The 18,818-nt window shown below is 41.8% G+C and overlaps 1 protein-coding gene across 1 annotated transcript; it reads right to left on the reverse strand.

The window, feature by feature from the left end:
• Positions 1–350: 350 nt before the first annotated feature.
• Positions 351–14,784, reverse strand: rnd3a (Rho family GTPase 3a). The gene is made up of 5 exons (XM_031757803.2): positions 14,473–14,784; positions 14,077–14,164; positions 4,950–5,059; positions 3,671–3,805; positions 351–3,495 (listed from the first exon to the last, which is right to left on the reverse strand). The coding sequence occupies exons 1-5, from the start codon at positions 14,620–14,622 to the stop codon at positions 3,247–3,249; spliced, it is 732 nt and encodes a 243-aa protein (XP_031613663.1). The 5' UTR covers positions 14,623–14,784; the 3' UTR covers positions 351–3,246.
• Positions 14,785–18,818: the final 4,034 nt, after the last annotated feature.

Consider the following 18,818-nt stretch of genomic DNA (forward strand, 5'->3'; position numbering starts at 1 on the left):
GCTGAAGCCACCTTTTTAGGTTCTTTGAATGGATTTCTAGCACACTTCCTGCCTTGAAGCACATTACTCTCTTACAGAAGCACAAATGAGGTTGTCCCATAGATGCACTGGAGTTTGTAGATGTTGTTTCTATTGGAATTGTCAGTGTAGCCGCAAGGCATCTAGTCTGCTGGAAATCTAAAGCAAAAGAGCATCCAAATCAGAGCTTTCCTTTGTGAACTCAAAGCACAATAAATCTTATGTCTGCATGGCATAATTTAACAGTACCTGACCATCCATGAAGGATAATCAAACTACATCCTGAACACATGAACTGAGATCTCTAAAAAAAACCCGATAATGAACACAAACACACTTCTCTTCAGTTTTATTGGCATTTATTCTAAAGGGAAAAATATAGAATTCAATAAATATTATGGCAACAACATTGACAAAGACATTTTGAAGGTGACATCAACATTCAAGAAAACGTGTGTATACACAGGGAAGAAAGGATTAGGAAAAGAAAAGAAGGACTCGGGCGCTGAGCTGACAAATGTGACAGCACTGGCATTTGAACAAGCTAATTAAGAAGCTGATGGTCACATTAAAAGTGCATCAATACCGTTGATATTTAAACAGCTTCTTCATTGCACTGTTGTTTGAGAGGAAGAAAAAAATCACTAGTTCAAAAACACTTGTTTCTCAAGACTTTGGAAAAAGACTAATTTTGAAATTGACACAAATCTCTTACATTATGTGATAGTACTGCGGAGGTCATGATACTCAAACACTGAAATGACCCATGGAAGAAAAAAAATACAATCATCCTTTCCGAGTTAAGGTCTGGTCACAGCATAAAGTCGAACAGCAAAATTCATCTCCAGAGGTTTGTGAAATGTGCAGTGCGGTGAGGGCTAGCAAGCTAACTGCTAAGTGGACTAGTTTTTAAAAAACAAACAGGTCATCTGTATCGTGGCATTCCTGGTATTCCAAATATCTGATAACCTCTTCTTTTAATACTGAAGAGGGCAAAGTCCTTCTAATTACAGTGAATGTATGTTTCTGCGTTAAATCTGCGCCATAAGTATGACGTAACTCTTCTAAAGCCCTACGTGATAAACTGAAGTGCAGAAATGTACTGAAAATGTAACCACACGTTTTGTCAACATAGCCCACATAGGTACAAATGGTGGCAATACCATCTGCCACTAGCACAGGCTACATGGTAGACTCGGCTTATAAGTCTAAATTAAGCCTTAGCAAGTTTGCCACATATCAGCTAGCTTCTTCATCCTTTGGTTGTCTCCCTCGTTTATTCAGTGACCAATACAGTAATACAGTTTGCAGATATTTATGAGACAAAACAAACTGTTCCTGTCATGGGATGGTTCATTCCTGCAGAGGTTTTCGCAGTCTAGCTAATCAACCACAGCTTCCTCCAATTTGGACATTTAAAGTTATTGTTGATCTTCTTCTGTTTTAATCCTCTTTTAATGTGCTGTGATTCATGACGCAAAGATTCCAGCCTGTTAAGGTCGAGGGGACCCTCCAGAAGATGAAAAAGTAAGCCAAATACCAAAAACTCCAGTTTTTCTAATGTCACTTGGGGCTAGCTTCAAAAGCAAGTCCATCCCCAGAGACTCCCGTATTAAAATGCTTATATTTACAGCATTTATTAAACTAAAAAAAAAGAATATTTGCAGACTGGTACAGGAAACAGTTTGAACCTTGATGACACCTCTTAACAGTTTTTATAACTCGTCCACCTGCATTCTTCTTAGTAGCCAGCAAAGGAAAACTTCTCTGGCTGCAAAAACACACTGGTTGTAGGTCTAAGGTGAAACGGCTCTCAGCTCCTTTGTTCTGTGACGACCTTCTGATTTTATATGTTCAATTGCTAGAATTGGTTCATAATGAGTAAGACTTGTAGTGATCCTCATTACAGAACAAAGGATATAGCTGACTATAACTGTTAGCTAGTTCACTAGCTAACAACCTGTGAATATACAGTCTCCATTGGTCTCCATTGGTATCTCAGTCATATCTGCCTCTTGCACTTCAAATCGAAGTTCAAATCACCAAGAAGGCAGCCTACTAGCTTAGTAATCAGTAGATGAAATCACACTGGCTACATCCATCTTTTATCTGTGGTTTGCTTCTGTTAATCCAAGTTACTTAACTGGACGCAAATATATCTTCATCCAGCTCAGATCTGGGAGCAAAAGTCACAACTCCATCTTCTTGTCCAAAATGTAACTTTGCGTTCAAAAAAACCCAACATGGCTGTGGCTAGCATTAGGGTTGTGGATAAGTCACAGTGGCTATGTCCATATTTCATATACAGTGTTCTATTTTTGGTTGCTAATTTTTGTTAAGCTAAAGCTCACTGGACCCATTTAGGGCCCAATAAAAGGGTTAAAGTACACCATTTCTGTTTTGGGAGAAAAAAGGCTAACCTGCACTGTTGCAGTATGCATTTGTTTTCACGAGTCTATCCATAACTGCTGATGTAAAAGAATGTAATATTGGTTCAATCTCATCAGGATGAAAATAAAGCAATGACACAGTTATACACCAATGACTTCACATTACACCAACAACATATCAGAGACAGGGGACACTCAGCTTCATGTTTCCATTGAAAGAAATTAAGAAATAAATCTTCTAATCTGTTCTGCACACAGACTAACAGTTACAGGAGTAGAGGTGGGAGTGAATCGGTTCCAAACCACAGTGACGAGTTGTTGTATAAGCCCTCCGAGGAAGAAGTCTTTGATCCAGCACAAACAACAGCAGCTCCTCTTTTTTTCCTCCCCCGAGGCAGCACCCCCCTACCCTACCACCCCATTGCCGGCTCTCGCTCTTATTCAGGAGACCACATGTTCCTACGCATCTTTTTATAAATGAGCATTTCCTAATGACATCATTCCCCCTGCTCATTTCCTGTTAGCATGGAAAGCCTTGACTGCATCCGCTTTGTCCTCCCAGAGGAAGCAGGTCACATCCCCAGGCAGGTGATAGATAGCTTCCTCTTTTGGTGGGGCAGGGGTTGGGGCTGCGTTGAGTGGGATGCTTACTATGCATTGAGTTTTCATTGGTGCAGAGTATTCCAGTAACATGTACATGAATTAAGCTTATAGAACCCCTTTCCAGACAAATAAGGGGTCTTTAGCATGCAGGAGAGAGAGCATTGCCCCATAACTTCCTGCTTGCACTGTGCTCTGTCCTCATTCTCCTCAGTCTGATCCGATTTAGTCTGTGCAATCACATGACCGAGCAACTTTTGGCTTTGTCCTTCCGGAGGTCCGAGGCCACGGCCGCCAGGTCAGGTCTACCAGGCATGTGTGAAATCCTCTTGCTAGCACGGGCGGTCTTGCTGCGTTTGACGTTTTTGTTGTTTTTGTTGATGCAGGCCAGCGTGGCCACGTGGAAAATGTCTCTGACGCTGTTTTCTGACTGCTGGGCCGAGCACTCGATGTAGGGCGCCGAGATCTGCTTGGCCATGCTGGAACCCTAAGAAGGAAAACGTTCAGGCTTACTGAGGTTCTATTTTTTTGTAAAGAGCTTGCGTCAATAACGAAAGGATTTGCACACTTTCACAGGGGTCAATTAAACACGGCAATGACCTGATTAGAGTCAGGAAATTGGAACCATCTAACATTTCAAAATGTTCTTTTAATCTACAAACCTGGTCATAAGAAACTGGCGCTTGTCGATGGTTGGAAAGCTCCACAAGTGTGCTCAGATCGGTGCGCAGGTCCGACTTGCAGCCGACTAACAGCATCTTGGTGTTGGGACAAAACTCCTGGATCTCACCCTTCCACTGTGAAGAAGGAAAACAGCCTCAATAATTCAGGAGTTCTGACATAAAAATAAAGTAAATGTTGTGTTTTAAATGAATGTTTTTCTTGTGAGTGTGTTCAAATGTTTGTTGCCCTAATAAAGAATTTGATAACCCCCCCCCACACCTGCCCTTTAAGTACAAAGGTTAAAGCTGCCACTTCCTGAAGCCCCTCATTGCTTTGAACCCTAGAAAGGAACTAGAAGTAATCTCCATGTTTCCTCCCTGACAACAATATACGCTCTGTGATCAATGGTATTTCTCTTGGGGCTTTAATCTGAGGCTAATGTGCCTCAGGGCTGGCTGTCTGGCTGGTCAGGGGATCAAGTTCATTGACATCTGAGGAGGAAGTTGGTTTGTATAATGTGTCTGAACAACCTAAAAGCCTAAACCGAGGTTACGTCTCATGTAGGCATTCATCGTCTGAAACGCAGCCTTCGACTAGCACAGCTTTAAGCACTTTAAGCTTCAGTTCAAGCTTAGCGATTAGCTGTATATGACGTGTTCCCAATTACTCACAACAGGTTCAATTACAGTGTGCAACACAAGACAACAAATGGTTAGATAACTGATGTTACCCATCACGGCGGCAGACTGAAAGGGCCAAAAAATCCCAGTGCATCTGAGGTCATCTCTGTTCCTAATGAGCGAGACAAAACCATCTCTGTCTCGACCGCTAATTCTGGTAAACGTGAGTTGCTTTGAGAAAACATTCCAGGTCGGCAGAAAGCGAGCAAAAACAGGAAATGCCTTGCAAAAATACGAGCACATGCCAGGTGTGTTTTAATGTGGGAAGATAATGACTTTTACATTTTGTCGTTTCTCCACCAGTCAGATGACTGACACCACCTGTGTTGCTTGATGTACAGCACACATTTGGGCATGTGAGAATCAGCCAGTGACACGTCCAGCCACAGCAGGGTTTTGACCTGACACTGAAGTCACATTACAGCTATACGACTTCACATGACTGAGATCACAGAAAAAAGAAACGACTGCAGACCTTTGATCCAGGCCTCTGTCACCAGTTCAGACAAAAATCAAAGTACTTGAGAGGAATGTTTTAAAAATCGAGCTAATTAAAGACGTGTTTCCTGCATGGATTTGCCCGAGAGGAGCAACAAACCTTTTTCATTACGCTGTCGAGTGTTTCTGGGCGGCTGATGTCGAAACAGATGAGTACAGCATCGGAGTCTGGATAGGACAGGGGCCTCACGTTGTCATAGTATGGAGATCCTAAAACAAAGGAAAACAAGAAACTTGAACTGCATTCACACACTGTTGCGCAAGGACAAAACTGCTGTACGCATAACTGTGCGAGCAGCCTCTTTTGTTTCAACAGACAGCCAAGAAACACGTGGCCAGCTCAGGCTGATAAATGTTCCTGATTTAATTTGCAGTTTTGCTATTATTGGATAATCTTCACAGGGATCCAGCTCAAGGGACATCAGAAGAAACTTGCCATCAGAGCTGCAGAACAGAAAACTGAATTACAGAGCTGGTTAGCAGAGGTGTTCTTATTTAAAACTTGGTAGATTGGTAGATTTCATTTTTTATTGGAAGACCTGAAATATGTCTGGCATTGAAGGTTTTTGCTTAAACAAATGAAATAACAGTATTCAAGTGAGGGGCAGGATCAAAGTCTGTTTCAAGAAAGCACAAGGAAGACCAAATTATCACTTGAGCACTACAGATAGTTATTCTCATACGTCATGATTGCAGCTCAGCCATAATCCATAGCAACTAGGCGAGAAAAACAAATAGTGCCGCATCAGTAGAAAAAATGTGCTGACTACAACAAGATCGTTTACTGAAACAGAAAATCTTTCTGAAGGAATAGAACTTCAGAGCGAGGAAATGACTCCCTCCTCAAATTGAAACCATGTGCGAGGGCGACGCCCATCTCACCGCCTGACTGAAGCGCATCGGAGGCTGGGGGGAGGGGAGCTTACCGTCATGTCAAGGTGAGTCAAGATCACATGGCAAGCAAGAAGTGACCACACACACAACCGACTGCCAAGAATCTGGGGAATTTTGTTTTTGGTAACTTTAGGTTCCCTTGGGAGGTCTTTTATAAACACGGCTGCAGAGAAAAGTCAGGAATGCACTGGTTCACACACACACACACACACACACACACACACACACACAGAGCTGGTGTTCCTAATCTAAACAGTCTGGATGGGAGATGACATCGTTTTAAACAATGCTTCCAGGCCTGGACCCCACACAACAAAGCACGACAATGGCTAAAGTGTGCGTACAGACATCTCAAATATCCATGTCCGTAATGTTCCATACCATGTATATACAGGAGATCCCAGTTATTATATAGAATTACACAAGAATTAATATTGCATGTAATTCAACACTTGGCATGAAAAACTGCACATTAAGCTTTGCTAATGGCAGAACTGTTTTTTTACAAAAAAAATTCATCTTTGCCTACTATATACACATTTTATTACACTAAAAATTACATTAAAATGTAAACTAACGCAATCATTTTACAGAATGAGGAGAAAAGCTGCTGAGACATTGATATGATGCATTATTTTGCATTTTCTATCATTAGCCGTCAGTCATTAGCAACTGCTAAATGTTTTAATTCCTTTCAATTGTTAGCAATTCTTGCTAGCAGTTCTTGCTAATTTGCTATATGAATAGCAAGTTAGCAACAACTTCTAGCAATTCTTGCTAACAATTGAAAGGAATTAAAATATTTAGCAGTTGCTAACATTTATCAAAACAGTACGGACGGACATTGTCAGATAAGCTAGTCATAATTAGCCAAGCTCTTTGACATCAGTTTACAGATGTTACACACACACACACACACAAAAATGCAACCTCATACTGGTTTCATCATTGTATTTTCTTAGGAAGACTAGTTGGTGAAAGAGTTTTTGTTTTGTTTTTAATAAGTCTGGGACCTGTCTTGACCTTTGTGCACACTTCTGGTGAGATCATGGGTTCAGTCACTTGTTTTGGGTCAATTGATAGTTGTCAATCACAAGTCGTTAGCCAATAAGCATGTGGTTTCTCAGTCAGAACCACCTTTCTTGTCGCATCCAGTCTTTGCAACCAAGACGGCAACAGTGAAAATCCACTTCGAGGCTTCAAAACACGACCTCAGGAACGCAATGGATCATGTCGAGGTAGCCACATGTGTGTTTTCAGGATAGTTTTTTTTTGCAGTAGATTTATCACCCTCTTCGGTATATTGTGTGTATCCGTTCAACTCCTTAACAGTTGTGGTGGACTTCCCAAGAAGGTGGTCGCCTTTCCCAAACATGGGACAAATGAAGTATTTCCAGTCTTAACAGTAAAATCCACAGTATCTATTACTAAAGTTAACCTTCACGAGCTAACTTATACAGTCTGATATATTGGCTCAAAAAGGATTATGATTACGATCTTGGCCTATCAAAGACGTGTCTGCATTGATGCATATAATCTGATAGTTTTTTGCTCCCTATTAATCTGTACCTGCTCCTAAAATCTTGTGTTGGAATGAACTGAATAAATTATTTTGATATCTTGATCTAAACAGTGTAGTTTGAATGGGAACTTGTTATTTCCCACTGGCTCTTGGAGTGGTTTGGAAAGCCGCCTGATAGGTGATACTGCCTAAACAAAAGGCCAGATGCTGAACTGTTATCAAGGGAGCACAGGAAATACAAGGCGAGGGGGAATGTGGTATCCCCCACAAGAATTTATTTCCCATTTTTCATGACCGTCTCGCAATCGATCATGACCACAATGGGCTGTTCGATTTTTTTTATTCCAGTGCTTGTAGCCTGGAACAAATCAGTGGAAAAATAAAACCTTGCGACTAAAAGGGCATGCTGTAGAATCGGTTGACATTTCACAATGAATAGACTGTTTTTATTAACCTAATGAGAGGAAATGCGTATCTGAGCTGCAGTGTGAAGTTGCTGTGTTATTATGTCTGCACATATTTCTGTGAATTTACCTGCAAGTTATTCATTGCTATAAATGCACTAAATCCAACGAGAGCTGTAATTTCAACATGGTGCATTTAAAATTCGACCCTCTGTGGAAGTGTTTTGCTAATAACTTTTAATAGCAGATGTTTCCCTCTTTGTCAGCTGTTTAGAGTCGTTACTGCATTAGTTCTGCATCTGAGACCAGCCTCCGCTTTGAGGTCATCTTCCTGCCAAGTGGAAAGATAAGAGGAAGTCCCACAGCTAACACACACAAAGACCTGGTAACTGTCATCTAATTAGCTCCTGTCATTGTTCTCCCACAGGATCTCTAAATCTGGAAGAAAGACACACACCCTGTCCTCCCTTATTCTGTCCTTTCGATATGTCCTCCATCCTCTCTCGCCTTCTATTAACCATAGCCTGTCTTGTGTCTTGCTGTTGGGCACAATGACATAAGAGGAAACTGTAGAATGCCACTAAATGCCCACTGTGGTCGTGATCAAGGAATAAATAAAGCTCTTGTGCTTTTTCAGCCCACTTTCCACAATAGCTTGGATAAAAAGCACCACTTAATGCAATGAATCTACATGAAATGATGTGGAAAATACATTCTGGTCTATTCATGCAATCTCATAAAATATTCCATAATGTTAAAGACATCAACTTCACACAATAACAGCTTTTTGCTTTATCTCACACAAGCACATGCAGACCTGAGGTAAGCCAGCTGCGGCTGACAGTCTACAGTCTGGAGGTATGGCAACAGATCTGCAGGCCTGCTGGTTTACTGCATAGCTAACATAGCTGAGCAGAACGGAGCTGCTGGGCGGTGAGCTTGTGTGTGCGTAAATACATAAAAAGAGGCATTAGGCCTTTGGGGGACACCTGTGGAAACAACAGACGTTGACAGGCACGTCTAGAAATACAGCAAGTTTATACCGCTCGCCTGCCAAGCACACGCGCTACAATTTACACTTATACACGTATGACTATCTGCTGTAGTTGCTGTGGTTACCATGATATTTGTTGCAGTAAATCTATAATCTGGACATGAAGGATTATTAAAGTAACCTTTGGTATCACAAAATATCTTTGGATGCAATTTAATAATTCAGTATATTTTGTACTGTGTTAAATAGCCAATGCTAATATAGCAATACCATTGTAACACACTGGTATGTTGTGTTAACACATGTAAGTGGTAACTGGATGTACTGGTACTTATAGAGCACATTTATACTCAGTTTGAGCACTCAAAGCACTTTCTACTACGAGTCCCACCCACCTATACAGTGCGTCCATCTATAGCCTAGCACTTTTATCACACTCACACTCCCCTACTGGATGTGTAGGGTGCAACCTGAGACACAGTCGCCCCTGTTGTGCATGTGTGTTATGTTAAAGTTCACTATGATACACTACAACGTGATCTAATACCTTAAAAAGTACATTATTGAAAGTTATGCAACATATAATAGCTGACCAACCATTAAGATTTATCATTATAAATGTGTGTCATGTGTCATAATGACACATGACGCAGTTTGACAGGCATAACTGTACTTTTGTGCCTTCTGGGAAAAGGCTGAGGTACACAAAAGCTGGACTTGGAATCCAAATTTGATATTTTTGGTTAAAAACCATCAACATCTATGGAGGATGTTACAGGAGAGGTACAACGACAAGTGTCTACAGCCATCTGTTAAACATGATGGAGGTTCTGCCATGGTTTGGAGCTGCATTTCAGTCAGCGGTGTCAGGAATACTGTCAAAACTGATGGAATTATAAATGCAGACAAGTGCTCTTAGATTTGGATCCACTATTGAGAAAGTGCCTGGCCTCCACAGAAGTTAAAAATTACTGTAGTAATGTGGGATCATCTTGACAGAATAGAACAAAAAGGTAGCCAAGATCCAAAAGAAGAGCTTTGGGATATCCTTCAGGAAGCCTGGAGAACTATTCCTGAAGATTACTTAATTAAAAGACAAAAAACTTCCCAAATGCTTCAGCAAATATTGCCTTCCAAGCTCAATGAAATTGTAAAGATTGACTGTTTTCCTTCATATATTGGATTTCCATTTATATTTCTTCATGTTTCAATAAATATAAAGAAGCTAGAGGTGGCTCAAGATTACTGCATAGTACTGTACACTATACTGTACTGTTTCAGTACATCACGGCACATTACGTTACACTAGGATCAATTGCAGTGTAGCTAAATTTGTTTAAGATACAATACTATCATATGGCACTCCATGAGCCATGATACAGTCTAAGAAATCAGTAACTGAAGAAATAAAAAGTCCACAAAAAGGGCTGAAAACAGGAAATCCATTTCACTTCTCAAATTGTGTAATCCAGCTGAAAGAAACTTCCTGAAAAGACACTGAGATATGAGCTGACCAAAAGTACACTAAACTTTACTTAAACAAGCTTTCGAGAGGTTACTTTGGCCACAATAACAAAGTGCCAATTGGGTAAGAGTCAAGAGTCGGGCCAAAAGGGATGCTGGTGAAGCATTTAGGACAGTCAGATGTTTCTCAGTGATGGACTGGCAAGACACATGTACACGGGGAGCCAAGAATGCAAAGTGCTCAGTGTGAAGGCCGGACATGGATTTTAATGTCAGGTGTTTAAAAAAAAAGAAAAAAAGTCCTTCCATGACATTAGACAGGAAGTCCATTAATCTCTCCCAGGAACCCACTGTCCTTCAGTTCATACACTGCTTCACCATCACCATCCCACAGTCAGTCGGCAAATTCTACCGTGATTCAGTTTCTCCCCTCTGGAAACGAGGTAAGGCTTTAGTGATCCACACCACTTCTCTTTCACTGGCTGAGGATCTGGGCCTGCTGGGTACAAAGGGGGTCTTTGTAGAGGAGGAAGTAGAAACCTTTAGTCTGAGGAATGCCAGACATGCGGCTCCAATTCGCTGAGCCCAGAAATGTGATCCAATCCAACAATGGTTACAGACTGAAGACTGGGGGTGTGTGTGTGTGTGTGTGTGTGTGTGTGTGTGTGTGTGTGTGTGTGTGTGTGTGTGTGTGTGTGTGTGTCAGAGAGAGAGTAGCAGAGGAGCTTACTGAGTGCATGCAAAAGTCCCATAGTTAAGCTGTCCTGCACTACATGGGAAACAGGACATGTGATATGCTCTAGTAACTATAGAAGGGAAGGATGATCTGTGCTGCTCTGACCAAGCTCTGCCATTATGCATCTTCCATTACAACTCCTTTATCTGTCTTTCTTCCCAGTTTGCAAAGTGGGTCAACTTTGAATGTGCGCAGTAAACAAAAAACTATTTTCCCCATATATATTCCCTGTGATAAATATTGTCAAATGAGATCCACTGGGTCTGATGTTTCCCATTGGGATTTCTAGAACTGGAAAAGTCCTCTAGTTCTTGTATTTTCCTGTTAAGCTTGAAAACATATTTGTTGTAGCTTTAGGAAATTGCCTAAGAGTTGGAACAACTGTGCCAGACCGATTTCGGAAGTATGAAAATACTAAGCCGTTTCCTGCAGCTCAGTTCCAGCGTAAGTATATTATGAACATTTCAACTGTGAAAAGTGCAAAATCAGTTTAAAGCAATCTTCTGCGAGCCTCGGATTAGCACAGAAACAATTAGTTGATTGACAGGAAATGAAACGACAGCAGTTTTGAAGTGGCTTTCATCGACATTTTAATATAAACAAAGAGGTCATATGACCAAAGAAAGTCTCCGGTCTCCCTTAGCTCTACCACTTGGCCTTTTAGCATCTTTAGCTTGTTGTTTTGGTCTAACTGCTTATAGCTTTACAGTCTTGGTCTTTCTTAATGACTGTTTCCAGGTGCAACAAGCAGCTGTTTTCAGAGAAAAAGCTAGGACACATTTTTAAAAACAACAAATGCCACAGCAGAGCAGATTGGCTAGCAGCTGGTGGTCACAGCAGGAGCTGATGGAGACCAAAACAGAGAGCGAATATAATGTATGTAGAAATGGGTCACCTAAACCAAAGCTGTGTGAATGTTTTGTTTTTTGCTTGTTGTTCCAACACCAAGGGGTTAAAAATGAAACCCAATGAATAAGGGACAAAAGTCGGAGCCATCATTTGTAAAAAGGGTAACTCCTACCTGGTGGTTCCTTTCCAAATCTAAGAATTTGATGCTTGAATTGGGGTATTTTTATGTTTTGTGGGGGGGTTTTTGGTGGATTTTCTGATTTGAAAAAAATAATCAATGCTCATTTCCACTCTGTAAAACGAGAAAAGACCTAAGGCACGCAGGTGCTGAGCCACGGGGGTTGCTCTGTTTACCCACGCGGTTTTCCTATCCTCCTGTTTGACTCTCAAACAAGCACTTTTCCTGCTCATTCAGACACGGAGGCAGACAACGTAAACCACTTCCCCTGTTGGTGAAAGAAGCATCAAAGGCTCGCGCCTTGGCCCCGGCGGACCTCACCCTGAGACTGGGGTGGCAATGCTAGAGCAGACAAGTAGGTAGGGGAGAGGGGGGCAAATGGAAGGCTGTATAACTGGCAGGAATTTACCTTAATGGGCCGAATTACTCCCTTCACCGTCCCCTTTAAACACAAACACATATAAACAGCAGGCTGCTCATTAGGCCACTCATCACTGCAGAACAAAGACCACCTCGGTGTGTGTGTGGAGGTGTGTGTTTGAGAGGGAGGGGAAGAGCGGGTGGCAGTCCACAATGTTTGTCTTCCTCCCTTCGTGTTGGTCTTTGTCAGAGTGCAGGCCTGGGTCTCTCACACACACACACACACACACACACACACACACACACACACACACACACACACACACACACACACACACACACACACACCTCAGGAGATAAGGGATCAATTGGATTGGCTGTGGCAGATGGGGGTTTCAAAAGAAAAAAGGAGAAAAAAAAAGGGACCAGTCAAGCTGAAAGCTGCATCAATTGGTCACTGTGTGTGTGTTTGTGTGCTGGGTGTGGGTTTGGAGTGAAGGTAGGGGGTGGGTTGGTATAGGGGTATCTGGCACCTTCTAAAATCCAATGATCTAATAGGAAACCACCCCCCAACACTCCTTTTATGAAACAGAGAAAAAGAAAAATGGCTCCAGGCAAGCAGCCAACACAATTCAATAAAAGAAAATTCTCACTCAGGCCAGTTTTCATTTCTTCGCCTTTCCACATTTACACACAAAACTGGAGGGATGAAGGAATTTTCAATTTGATGTCCTTGTTTCACTTTCTTGTAGAGTTACTGAGGCGGCAAAGGAGCGCCACTCTGCAGATGCTTTTACTTTCATTTGCTCTGAAGTATAAAACTGCTCAGAAATCTGGCTTTTAAGAAGCTGCTGTTGGATTTTCCAGTCTGATGTTTTGCGTGTTTCCAAAGGAAGAAAGAAAGATCTCAAACTGACCTCGATCTTCAAGTTACCCAAACGTCACTCAGGAATTCCAGGCCAGGGATTTTCCTCTCATTCCCACACACACACACACACAAACACCACATGCTCACACACATGAAACATACACCTCGCTGCTGTGCTATTCAGTGCTCAGGCAATGATCGATGGGAAAATGGGTTTGTTTACTCACACACACACACACACACACACACACACACACACACACACACACGATGCTGGTTTTCAGACCCCAAACACAAAGTCTAACCCGCAGGAGATTAAAAAGAAAAAAAGCTGCTGAGCCAATGTTGCTCAACCTTCCCAAAAAGCACAGGAAGCAGGATGAATTTCAAAGTGTGTTCACCAGATGTATGAATATGAGCTCCGTTCGGCCTATCATTATGTTTCCTTTCCTGTTTCCACTTGAGCTTTGCTCAGCTGGGAGGAATTCATAAATCAGATCCATTCCACTGAGGCGTTTCTGCGCTCGAACTGAGCTACGAGGCTGAACGTCTCCATGTAGGTAAAAGGTAAGCCCCGATCTAATCTGAGGGGAAACGTGCAGTTTCGAGGAACAGCGACTCCAGACTATGGGAAAGGATTAACTGTGCTACATTGATTAAAATGGGTCACAGATTAATTTCATTATTTGAGAAAAAAAAGCTGCCCTGGGACTCTCCTGTCTCTGATTTGGACATTCTGGGCTAAAACCTGTTATTTATTTATGATGTAGTCAAACATGGGTGTATTCTACCCCACAAAGTTAATAATAAACTAGCTCCATATCATTCAAATCAGCAACTGGAGAGTGACTGATCACCGAGGTGCGTGTCAGAACATGTCCACACCACCGCCACAACTGGCACAAGGTGACACTTGGAGCATGAGTCAGACAGAGAGGTTGTTGGAGGTGAGGATTACCTGAGGTGTCCCACAAACTGAGCTCGATCCTCTGCGTGTCGATCTCAAAGCTGGCTGTGTAGTTTTCAAACACAGTGGGGACGTAGCTCTGCGGGAAACATTTAGAAGAGGGGAGGTCAGGGAGGAAAGCTGCCAGGTTTTAAACTTTGAAGAAACTGAGCAACGTTAGATTTATTACCCTATTAACACGATCGTATACTACAAAGGTGTTGGTACTACTACGTTTGGATTTCAGCCAAAACTCATCCCAACACGTATCAAGCACTACAACATGAATGTCCTTCATCACTACTGGAACAATCCACGTGACACAGCCAGGTTCAGAAGAACAATGAGATGTGCTGGTCGTGGTATCTGTGTGTGTTATTAACATGCATCGTGGCTGCAGGGTCTCACCTCAGGGAAGCAGTCTTTGGCGAACACGTGAAGCAGCGCAGTCTTCCCGCACTGGCTGTCCCCCACCACCACTATCTTACACTTCACACTCTGACTGGGATCCATGCTGGATTTCAGAGATAACTTCTGACACGGGCGTCTCTCCTTCATTGATTTGAGTCGGGATCAAAGATTTTAAAAATGAGTCCAATCCTGTGTGTGTGTGTGTGTGTGTGTGTGTGAACCGTCGAGAAGCAGCTGGTCTCGGTGCCTCCAAGCCTGCGCGCCTGCTCTCTTCCCCCGGTGTCTCCGCCTGCTCTGAGCCGGTAAATTCCATTTGCCTACATTTATAACGTCGCAGGAGCCAATGGCAGCGGCTCTCCTTCCGTCGGGATGAGGCACGTCCCTCCCTTCGTCCAGCGAGCCTCCACACAGACGCACGCCGGGCCAGGCACCGTGATGGCGCCCCCGTTTGGACTACACACAGACCTCAGCTTCAACATCAAAACAATAAAACACAAACTAAGATTTTTTTAATCAGTAAAGTAAATCGCATTATAGTTTCCCTTTGCCAATTTTTAGAGTGAAATAGTTGTGAAGCACTGAAAAAAAGAATTTTGCGCAAAACTTAGACTTACAAGAAGAGCAGCACCAGCACAAGGCAATTCAAACTATTTATGTTGCCTTTCCTTTATATACTATAACATGATTTTATAAAATAGTGATAAAAATAAAGACTGGCCTGTCTTGAAACTACGAAATAGGAAATCTGCAACATAACAGCATAAAACTGTATTAAAGTTTTAAAATTGATGGAATACAGCAGATACATGCAAACAGTTTATTTGCTATTTATTTGCCAGTATACCAAATACAAGTCAACAAGGCCCGTGCTGATATTTATCCAGCACATCAATGCATCTATAAAATATAGATAGTTATTAGTTTTATAGCCACAGTTCAGCCCTTAAGTCCTTCTGCTGAGTTGTGACTATGTAGTAAAGCAAGTAAATGTAGCCCAAATCAAGAAATGATCAGTCCTTGTAGGGCAGTCATGAAGATAGGTGTGCTTAGAGTTACCACTTAGTTATCTGTGTAACTAAACATGGGCAAGCAAAAGCAAAATAACCTTGCTGCTGCTGTAACTAGGTGGAATTAACCCTTTATCATCCAAGTCTCATACAGGCTTTTTGTCCCTAGCACAAATGGTAATGGAGTTACTGTCATGAACATAGGCCCCGCCCCTGGAGTTAAGGAACACGTCACAGTCAGTCTATGATACACACACTGTCTGTTTACTTTCTTTAGCATGACTGACTAAAAGGCAAAGGGTAATAAACATTTATGATTCCATAATTGTCTAATATGACACAGTGACTATTCTAACAGACAAAATATAATGTGCAATTATAGCCCAGCATTGCTGTTTTACTTTAGTTTTCTTAAAACACCCTGTTGCTATAGCGTTTGCTACAAGATCAGTGAGGAGGAAACCACATAAAAAAGGTTTAAAGGTACAGAGCAGGGATGTCAAGCTCATTTTACATCGTGGGCCACATACGTCCCACTTTGGCCTTAAGTGGGACGTACCAGTGACACTCGTCTTTCAGTGTAAAGAAGTTTAACCACGCGCTGAACCCCTCAGTTATCTTCATACAAGAAAAAATAAATGCTAATTCAACAGCATGTCTCAGTTTTTCTGCACGATAAAGTAAACGTTTCTGTAGTAAATAGAAAAAGTCTGATATTAAGTCATTTCTGTCTTCATGGATGATCCCAGAGGTTTTAATCAGTAGGAAAAGTTTTTACAAAATACAGTTAAAAGTCAAAAATTACCTTTCTTCACATTTTCCAAAGCCGTCCAGTGGGCCAGATTGGAGTCTTTGGCAAGCTGATTCTGGGCCCCCGGGCCACATGTTTGACACCTCTGGTGTGTTACATCTATAAAAATGTATAGATTAATATAAATACTTTATTCAGTGTAATTAAAATGAAATGCTTCAAAATAAAAATTATAAAGGTACATTGTATTTTTTTATTTGCAAACTTGTATCATATTTAATTCCTTTATTTTAGAACGATATATTTTACTCTATATAAAAATAAAAAAATAACACATAAAAGGATAAACAATACTTCATTACAGAGATGTGCATGGGATAATTGATTAAATAATGAATTAAATAATACAATCTTAGACGAAAGACTGTGATATGTAAATAGTATGGATAGCTGATTTCTCAAATACATTTATTCTGAAGGATTAAAAGGTGATAAAAGATGTTTAGTGTTTAGGTTTCCCAACAAACTAATGTAATAAGTTTAATGGAAAAGTATTCATGCTATGCAGTGCTCAAGTTTCATCTTTAGAAAGATTTAGCTAAAATTAATGAATAAACTGAGCTGGAAAACACTTTCTAATTACTCTCAATGAGCACCAAAATAATAAATAACTTTTTTTGATTCATCTGTAAAACTGCTGCTGAATTTTAAGCATTAAAGCTCCGTGCTGTTTATCATGAAGTGTTAGGAATGATTTAGTAAATAATGAATTCACCGCCCCTCACATTTTAAACAATGTGTGATTCAGTTTCAAATGGTCGGCGCACTCTAAAGGGCTCATCGAGCCTTTTGTTACTCACAGCAGCACACCTTATTACGGTCCTTTGTTTCATACACATTTCACTCAGCCCTTTCACAGAACGATTTTCATTTCCCTGCCACATGACCAAAACAATAAATCCAGTGAACCCAGTAGCACATGCGGCTTATTTCCAATGCACAGCATTAGTTGTTTCCAGGGAGGATTCCCCTCATTATCTGTGAGTAATACATATATTTACAGTAAAATACACAGCCACACAAAATATATCAGCTTTCTTCCAGACACTTATTAGAAGAAGTGGAAACTCGATTTCCCGATGGGATCAATAACGTGTCAGAACCACATTTTCTTGTGTCTTTTTCAGAACAGGAACCTTCTGGTTTAAAGGCCTCCTCTCTGTGCCTTCAGGCTACTTGTTCCCTAGCACAGCGTCACTGCTAATTTTCACAAAAATGAGGGGAACAGCGGCGTTCTACAGCAGCTCTCCCCTCTGCCACAGAGTGATTGGACTGCGAGTTGCTGGCAGCATTTTTACAGTGGGACAGCTCCACCCTGCAGGCTGTGCAGTGGGAGTCCCGTCTGTTGTGTGGGAGCTCTGCCTCCAGGACACAACACTGCCAGGAGAGAATGGACTGGGTGGGGGGATTGGCAGGGTGGGGGCTGCTTGGCTGCTATCTGTGTACCATATGCATTTGACCTCATTCAAATTCTCTCAGAATTTGAAGATTACGGAGGCTTTACCTGCCTAGGTTGCAAAAAAACACCATTGTTTCTGTGGTGACTCCCTACCTCGTCACTTTCCCCTCATCTGATCTTTATCAGCTCTACATCAGTAAATAAACCCAGCTTTGTAGAGATTGCAGTGGAGACGCGTCAGAGGAGATGGCGAGCAAAACCACATTAACTGAGTTGTTTACACACTGCGCCCCGGTGCCCTTCTCCAGCTTTAGCGAGACTGTCTCGTCTGTGCTTGTGTGCGCTGCTCTCTGCTGCAGCCTGAAGCTTTGCCAGTCTCACTTGGGTGCAGCCGCACATTTGGGCTAAAGTGAGACCGTGCAGGGTGACATCATGCAGAAACATCTTAAAGGTAAACTGATATACGAGATAGCATCAGCCTGTAACAGTGGATGCATTCAGGGGCTGCTGTGACCATTTTAAAATCTCTTTGTAATGTCCTACATTTCCTGTACAGTAGTGCCACAACACACCGCAGAGATGGAGGATAAAAGTGCCCGAGAGCTTCCAGGTAATGGAAAGAGTCATACTGCAGTCATTCTCTGTGAACATCACTAAACATGACACTGGCTGGCTGGATGTAAATGATGATACAGACCCGAAGCATGCACACAGTGCAGCAAACTGGGCTGGTAGACAAGTACAGTTGCCTAAATACTGTACATGCTTCTCAGAATAGAAATGAGGGTACCACCTGTTTCTGGTCACATGGTGCTGTCAGCATCAAGCGGATCTCGTGTATTTCCACAGGGGCTGCTCACAACTAATTTTCCACAACCTTTCCATGTTTAAACTTTCATTTACATTTTTAATTATAACAGAAGAAAGCAAAGCCATAATTAAACAACACTGGTAGCTTAGCATGATGAGCATGATGTGTCTCAGTGATAATGTCGAGGCATCCTCTATTAATAAGCTCAGACGCTGCCTTCTGTTCTTCCTTTGGGAATATCTGTGCTACTTAAGTATCCGCACTGGCAGTCACATTAGGATAAAATGTTTTACAGAAAACGGATTTCTGTGAATG

This window comes from Oreochromis aureus, linkage group 23 (genome assembly GCF_013358895.1).
Source record: "Oreochromis aureus strain Israel breed Guangdong linkage group 23, ZZ_aureus, whole genome shotgun sequence".
NCBI lineage: Eukaryota > Metazoa > Chordata > Actinopteri > Cichliformes > Cichlidae > Oreochromis > Oreochromis aureus.

What these genes read in the sequence shown, in the direction of transcription:
- rnd3a (XM_031757803.2), bottom strand. Translation starts at nt 14,622, where the DNA reads ATGAAGGAGAGACGCCCGTGTCAGAAGTTATCTCTGAAATCCAGCATG. An exon ending in TCGACAGCGTAATGAAAAAG is followed by an intron (nt 3,806 to 4,949) that starts GTTTGTTGCTCC and finishes CCTTCTTCACAG; the next exon opens with TGGAAGGGTGAGATCCAGGA. An exon ending in CGCCAGTTTCTTATGACCAG is followed by an intron (nt 3,496 to 3,670) that starts GTTTGTAGATTA and finishes TTTCCTTCTTAG; the next exon opens with GGTTCCAGCATGGCCAAGCA.